Source organism: Drosophila sulfurigaster, chromosome 2L (assembly GCF_023558435.1).
Source record: "Drosophila sulfurigaster albostrigata strain 15112-1811.04 chromosome 2L, ASM2355843v2, whole genome shotgun sequence".
NCBI classification, from domain to species: Eukaryota; Metazoa; Arthropoda; class Insecta; order Diptera; family Drosophilidae; genus Drosophila; species Drosophila sulfurigaster.
Genome location: NC_084881.1, coordinates 27,317,113 through 27,325,427, shown reverse-complemented (window position 1 = coordinate 27,325,427; position 8,315 = coordinate 27,317,113). Strand labels below are relative to the sequence as shown.

The following is an 8,315-nucleotide window of genomic DNA, read 5'->3' as shown; positions in this document are numbered from 1 at the left end:
CCTTTTGGTAGATTTTAGTATTTTTATAATATCACAGTGCATTGATATTCCAAATATATCGTTTGAAATATTTATGTTTTTTTTTTCAGAATATTATTTCGGTATATTTTAAGAGTCTTAGTTGCTTTGACTGAGAACCTGGTATATTTGAAATGTATCAGTATATCGATATAACAAATATAGCTTTTGGTATATTTTAGTATTTTTATAATATAACAGTACATTGATATACCAAATATAGCCCTTGCAGTATTTATGTATTTTTTCAGTATATTAATTCGGTATATTTTAAGAAAAATAAACGGGGAACGGGTATCTTACAGTCATCCACACTCGACTGTTGCTTTCTTTCTTGTTCGGTTTCTCTGGCTGCTTCTGGCTCCTGGCCAGGCTATAAATTGGGCCAACTTAAATTTCATTTCGCACATGTTGCACATTAAACGCTTTTGTCTGCCGATTGCACAAGTGGGCAGAAAAAACAACAGAATCATTTTAAGCGACAGACTGTCTACACACACAAAAACACGAGCACACACACTCTCACACATTTTAAGTGTTTTTCTGGGCTTAAATCAACTGCATAACATTAATATTAATTGCCGCTGCTTGAGCTAATTTATTTAGCTAATGAAATTTAATAATAATTTTCGCCCACACAGATTAGTGTTATCTTAATGCAATTCGTGCTGTTGCTCGAATTATGCGCAATGATTTTAAATCGCAAATGAAAGGCATTTTGCCATTTACCGTTTAAGCCATTGATAAACTGAACAAACACGTTAACGATGCTACGAAATTAGTTGGCAAACTCAAAAGTCTGAGGTGCGGCTGCAATAATAAATCAAAATTAATTTATACTGCACATTTGGCTGCCCACAACACAGACACAGAGAGAGGAAGTTAAACCAAAAAGGAATTTTCAATTACGTTGTAGGCAGAACGAAATGTTCAAATTAGTTATTAAACAAAAGTTTGTGTAGGATAGTAGCAAGCAAGCAAGAAATTCCTTAAGCAACAGGAAACTGGCCAAAGTGAAGTCTTAATTAAATATGCAATTGCCAAAATGAGCTTGGACAGGAAAATGTCAGAGCAAAGCACTAAAGATGGCTAATCATAAGCAGCAAGAGCAGCAGATACACAGTTCCGGATCTTGGCTTTTACTTGCAACGTACAAATTTTAATAGACATCAACATAAAGTACCGATTTGTATAGTTGTACAATGTTCTGTACAAATGCTAATTAAATCTTCAGCTCTTTCTCTCAAGATTGGGATGCCCTGTCCACTGTGGCACGTTTGCCCTGCGTCTCAATGGTGGCCGTTGACTCGGCTTCCGATACCGAGTGATTTATCGATGTCATCGTATCACGTGGATCATACATTTGGGCCGTCAACTTCTGATAGCAACGATGTTCGGGCTGAAACCCGGGCTCAATCTCAACCGGTGGCGGTATATAATCCACACTAATTCTTTTCGTATGCTCCGATGTTGAAGTCACCTCGGTGTGAGTGCTGCCACTAGCACTTGCCTCACTGGGCATCGAACACTCTTCGAGTGAACAGCTCTCGCCTTTTAGCTCAAAGGATTCATCGTTAATCGTTGGCTCAACGCTGCTCTTATCGCCAAACTCCTCGGCAATCAGACGACGCGCCAACGGCACCGACAAATATTCCTTGTAGTGCAACTTGCGACGTCGCTCGAACTCCAAACGTCGCACCTTCTCATCGAGGGACTCGGGAAAATCTTCGTCATCGGATGAATCATCCGAATCGTCATCAATGCCAAACGATGGCGTCTCCGACTGTGCAGCAAAGCGCAACTTCTCCATCAATGTTTCGGTATCCAAATCGTGTGGCAAATCACTTTCAAACACAAACGGTGTCTTGGGCTCATCGATGACCATGTGGCCGTAGTCCTTGTTGGCCGGATGAAAGGTGGCCAACACGTTCAGCTCATCGAACTTGGCCGTCTTCAGCATATTGCTGGGCACTCCCTTTACCTTCATTATGCCCTTCACTTCGTTGGGATCCATTCTATATTCTTTGTGTTCTAACCACGCGAAAATCTAATGCAGAGTTAGCGAATTGTTTGACTTATTTTATTTTGTTCTGTGCGTTACAATTTTTAAAACACTTTCCGATCAGCAGCTGAATTGAGTCTATTTAAATTGACTCGCTCTTCACATCCATCCAACGACAGCTGAGTCAATGGTTGCTTTGCCTTAAGAAATATTTATCAATTGTTGTCAAAACTTTTTATACCTTCAAAATACAATCGAATGTGCTCTTCTATGAGATTTATTTAAAAATATACCAAATTAATATACTAAAAATACTGAAAATGCATAAAAGATTATACATATTCAAAATATACTGAATCAATATACTAAAAATATCAAATACCAAATTAATATACCGAAAAATACTAAATAGCAAAGGCTATATTTAGTATAATGGTTTGATATATTCAAAATATACCAAATCAATATACCATAAATACTAAATACCAAATTAATATATCGAAAAATACTAAATAACAAAGGATATATTTAGGATATTGATTTAATATATTTGATATATTCGAAATATACCAAATCAATATTCCAAAAATATACTAAATACAGAATGATATATTTAGTATATTAATTTGACATATTTGGCGTATTTAAAATATACCATAGAGGATAAATAGATAGAAATACACATGGCTATGTCGTCTAGGATCTTGATTATGATTAAGAATATATATTTATATGGTCGAAGATGCCTTTTTCTGCCCTTTATAATAACTTTTTAGGTAAATTATATTACATTATGGTTATATTCAACACTCCATTAATTAATTAATTTAAGAAGCTAAATTGCCAGAAATGTTGAAAATATTTTTTCTTAATTAAAGATTTTTAAGTCTGTAATCATCTAAATGAAAATATATCAGAAATTAAATTGAAATGCGTTTTCTCATTCAACATAAAAATTAACTTTGGCTAAGCAAATTTTGAATCTGTACAATAAATATATCCATCAAAGCTGAATCGGCGTTTTATTGTAATTTTAGTACTCCAACTTGAGTGTCATTTAAATAATCTTTATCAATTTATTAGCTGCCTCATTGTGAAGCTAATCAAAAAGCGTGGCGAAAGCGAAACATTCAAAGAGCAGGAGGAGAAGGAGTAAAACAGTTGAAGTAAGACAAGTAGCTAATTAAGATGCCACTTTATGACTGTGTAGATAAAAAGCCAAAACCAGATTTGTAGCACAATTGTAGCACAGCCACAAAGTGCTCTTCCGGGAGACTACTTCAGAAATTTCGAGGACTTTTATCGCTCTATTTGGTGAGCAGAGCGGAGTGAAAAGGAGTGAGTCGAGAGAAAGAGGAGTGAGGAATGAGGAATGAGGAATGAGAAATAGGTAGCTAGACAAATCCTTGTTGTGCGCTGTGCTGTGCTTGACATCAACAGCGAGTCAATGGCTGCTGCAATGGCTGCTATCAAACCACAAAGTAAACTCATTTTGACGTGTTCATCAGCGGCAGTTGGTGCAACAAACGCAACGCTGCAATATTGACCCGAGTTTTGTGTTATTGATGTAAACATATTCATCACAACATGCCACAGCAATGTGGCAGTTGCCGCTTTCAAAACACACTCGAGTGCTCACATATATATTTTGCGCTGCAGAACGCAGAATGTGTCTGGCACAGTTGAGGGAATCGAGTTGAGTTGAGTTGAGTTGTATTGCGAATTGATTGCAGCACATTATTTCACAATTTTGCTAGCAAATAAACAAGACTGCGTTGCCGAGGCCGGAACTCAGGCACTCTCTCTCTGTGCATATTACGAGCTTTGCTTATCAGCTCAGCCAATGCGACAAGCTCAACAACGATGATGACGATGATGATGGGGATGAAGCTGTGCAGCACTTTGATTGCTTGCTTTATGCAGAGAGTACAGAAATGCAGCATGCAGAGGATGCATCCCAAAATGCAGCTTTTCCTGCAGGCTAACAGTTTTGTTCGATTTACGAAATTGCAGTTTGCCCGATTGCATTTCTTATGTACAGAAGGCTAGACGATCGACTAGCCTAGTCAAAAAAAGGGGGCGCAGCATCAATTGCAACAATGTGCACTCCACGTGCATAAGTAACAGCTTTTCATCGTAGCCAAGCTCGATGTAGTTGCACATCCGTTCAGGAACTGTTTGCCACACACACACACATATTCACGCAACTTTATGGCAATCATAAATTTCACTTGATTTTGGCTTTTCCGCAATTTTTACGCAACACAATGCTGCATCCGTTGCAAGTATCCGCAAGATGTTCGCTATCTTTTCAACCCTGTTTCCCTTCCTCCCACAACGAGTCGACGTTATTGATATTAGCTGTTGAGGCTTTAGGGCGTGTCCGGCTTTTGTGTGTTGCCCGGTTGCAATTTCATTGCAATCAACCTGCCACTATCCAACAATCTTCTCTCGCTATCGCTATCGCTATCGCTATCGCTCTCTGTGTTCTCTGTGTGCTCACTGAGTCTTCGCGTGTCTCTCGTTATGCATATTTATTAAAAACTGTCTGCTGCGATTAAAAGCCAATCAGGCCAATTGCAAATTCCTTTTATTGGGCGCCAGCTTTATAAATATTTAAAATTTAATTTCGCTACCACAGCGCGTATACTTGATACCGTCTCTCTTCCTGTGTGGGTGTTTCGAATACATTTTTCTGCAGCTAGATTAAAATATGTGACTGTGTGTGAGTGTGGATGTGTTGTGGATGCGCATTTCTGCAACAACATCTGTATCACATGTGTGTGAGTTGTGGCCAAGCTCAGAGCAGTTTCTCTCCTCCGCCTCCGTTTGTCTTTCAGGTGGCTCTCGTCCTCGGCTTTGGCTTCGCAGTGCAATCGAAGCGTAAAACGTTGCCTCGGCTAAAGGCAAACACACACACACACACACACGTTGAGCGCAAATGTAGCGCGTTTCCTTTTTGGCTTTTACACTCTGTACGCTCTCCTGCAAACCGGGACAAGGACCACTACAAGCCCAACAAAACTCCACCCAAAAAATTCCCATTCCCAACTTCCCCACTTTCCTGTATGTGTGTGTGGGCGTGTGTGTGGCACTGTGGCAGTTAGCTAGCGCTTGACAGCTTGGCAAACAGTTAAATAGAGTTGGCAGCACTCCCGCTTTGTGGTTGGGTGACTGTTATCCCTTCATGACAGCCTGATGCACACACACACACATAGTCAAAGTTGAGGATTTTAGCTTTATCGCAATGTTTGCAACTCGATGACAAAAACAAGCAACTTCATCGCATAGCACAAAACAGCAACATGACTTGCTTCATCTTCTCTCTATCTCCCCACTTATACGATCTTGATAATAAGAGTATTTGGAAATCTGTTTGCGAGTGAAAAGCTAGCAGAAAAGCATCGCTCGCTGCTTGACTCTATAAATATGCCAAAAAATAATTCTATTTTGTCAGTTTTAATAAGGTTGTTGTGGTTATTACTTGCGGCTAAATAGAAATTTAATTAAAAGTGTGTAAACATCAGTTTAGTTTAATCATTAAAATGTCATTAGACCAACAAAATAGTTTAAATCCGTCATAGTAAACAAACGGAAAAAAAAACTGTGAAAGTTGGCAAATAAATTTGGATTATTGTTTTATATTAAATTTTACATTAAAATAATTTGAGTTTTTAATTGATCAGCAGAAATAATGATACTAATAATTAAGAGAACTGTCGATTAAGCCTCACTTTAGAATTTTTGTCAATTTTCATTGCAACTTTTTCTTACAATTTAGATTCCTTACTCTAAGAAACAAAAGCAAGCATTATTGTTAAAATATACCAAATTAATATATCAAATAATACCAAAAGCAATATTTCGTATATACGCATACTAAAACATGCAAAATCGATCACAGAATACAAAATCTACTCCATTAGATAGTTTAAAATAACAATTTGAAAAGAAGTGTTCTCGACTGTGAGATACCCGCTTCTTGTTTTTAATGAAAGCAATAAAAGCAGATTTAATTTTAAAATATACCAAAATAATATACCGCAGAATATACTAAAACATACTAAATATATATATATATATACGATATATATCACTATATTCAAAATATATTTAAGGGGCACTAAAATATACTAAATTGTCAGTAGTAGCGGGACTATTATTATTATTTTATTATTCCCTTATTGTATCTCCACATCCTAGAAACTTTGTTTAAATAAATTAATATATATTGAAAATATTTACTTTTCACTTTTCCTATTCTTACATGATGTTTATTTAATTTTTCCACCAATATTTAGAGTTAAATTTAAGTCTCAAATCATAGTTTTACATTCAATTCATTCATTCAATGCTAAACCAGTTTCATGCTTCTCACAGTAAGCCATTAGCAAGAAGGGCCACAGCTACTGCAACAGCCACCGCAGGGTCCACAACAAGGACCGCCGCAGCAGCCGAAGCAAGGTCCCGTTGCACCGCACGGTCCACAGACATTAGGACCGTAGCAGCCCCCGCCACCACAGCAAGGTCCACATGGTCCACAGCAGCCACCGCAAGGTCCACAGCACATGATTAATACACTAGAATGTTCTACACAAGGAACCATTTTATATTTTATGAAGAGATATTTTGCTATTTTCTTACCCGAAACCCAAACACAATTTGAGACTACAAAAATAAATTTAGATGTTACTAGTTGGGGTACAAAAGTAAGAATGAAATGTTTAGGAAGAGACGAAAGGCTAAGCTGACATGAGTTGAAGAGTTTTTCTTGGATGAGTTGATGTTATACTTTTTAAGTTTTCGATATTCACTTTAATTAGGCTGACTTGATATTTTACTTTCCAATATAATCTTTGAAGATTTATTTAAAAATATCTTAAGGTGGTATTTTAGGCAGACTTTAAATTTTACTTTTCAATATAATCTTTCAACATATATAATATTTCAAAATTTCTTAAGTTCTGAAGGTTGACTGAATTGATATTTGAACTTTAAATATAATTTTATAAAATATAAAAAAAAATTCCTAAGGTTTGCAGCATCATTTATTTTAGACTAAAATGATATTTTACATTCTAAAATATTTTTCCAAAATATATATGATTTATTTTAGACTAAGATGATAATTTACATTCTAAAATATTCTTTCAAAATATATATGAGAATCCCCTAAAGATCGCCGATAATTCCTCACCAAAATATCTACCAACAATTTGATTTATTGGTCACCATTCGCTTTAGTTTTTTGCTGGCACACAGCTGCACGTATTTGTGCATTTTGTATGCATTTAATTGGTGGCATAATTTGGAGTCCTATTGCAAATTCATGGCACACAATGGAGTGCTAATGAATATGAATAACAAGCCAAGTCATATGAGGCCAACACACACACACAGACAGACGACGAACATTCGCGACTGACAACAAACAAACAAATAAACAAAAACTTAAGACAGAGCTAAAAAGACAGAGAGAAAGAGAGGTAGAGAGAGAAAGAGCAACCGGATGCGGACAAACTACTTACTTACTTACGAGTACTTACCCACTTATGTGGGGCAGCAGCATGAGAGAGGGAAGAGGAGGAGGAATGAGACTGAGAATGGCAACAAACTTATGCGGCAAGTTGGGCCATTTGTTGTTGTTATTGTCTGCACTCTGCAACAGTCTTTTCACATAATGTCACTCGTTGTTAAAGTTCCTCCTCTGTTCTCTATTGTCCCCCTCCTCTCCTCTCGCTCTCTCTCTCTCTCTGTGTAGTGCCCTCGAAGCCAAAGCAAACTTCACAGTGCAAAACTCACATAAATTACGCGCGCGGCAGCAAAAGTCACAAAATGTCAAATGCAGCAAACACAAAAACTAAAACTCAAATTGCAGCGAATGAAGACAACGCCAAAGCAAAAAAATGAAAATGTATATATACCAAAACAAAAAAATGGTATTTCAAGGAAAAAATTATGCCAGCCGGCGGCTGACTCATCGCTTTACGTCGCAGGCTTCAGCTTCCCAGGTTCACAATCACACACATTCACATTCTCAGCTCGGCAAAATGCGACCAATTTGTAGTCATCGCTGCAATATAAATGCCACGCCCCCTGCGCCCATCAATTGTCTGTGTGGCCGTGGGAGTTCGCTTCTACCTTGCTTTTTTTTTGCTGGTCGCTTTGTGGCCAACTCTCTGTGGTCGATATGCGCGTGTTGGCCTTCAAAACTGACAGCCAAGCGACAGCAGCTCTAGGCTCACAAATAAACGCAAGAGCAAAAAAAGTAGTGCAGGCAATAGTAGTAAAGTTA

General features: G+C 37.4%; 1 protein-coding gene and 1 long non-coding RNA gene across 2 annotated transcripts; both read right to left on the bottom strand.

Annotated features, from left to right (window-relative positions):
• Nucleotides 1–1,150: 1,150 nt before the first annotated feature.
• LOC133850307 (protein phosphatase inhibitor 2) lies at nucleotides 1,151–2,167 on the bottom strand. Its single transcript, XM_062286361.1, has one exon. The coding sequence runs from the start codon at nucleotides 2,030–2,032 to the stop codon at nucleotides 1,262–1,264; it is 771 nt and encodes a 256-aa protein (XP_062142345.1). The 5' UTR covers nucleotides 2,033–2,167; the 3' UTR covers nucleotides 1,151–1,261.
• A 4,105-nt stretch (nucleotides 2,168–6,272) lies between these two features.
• On the bottom strand, nucleotides 6,273–6,813 carry LOC133840407 (uncharacterized). Its single transcript, XR_009894181.1, has 2 exons — nucleotides 6,665–6,813; nucleotides 6,273–6,610 (listed from the first exon to the last, which is right to left on the bottom strand). It is a non-coding gene; the product is annotated as an uncharacterized LOC133840407 (long non-coding RNA).
• Nucleotides 6,814–8,315: the final 1,502 nt, after the last annotated feature.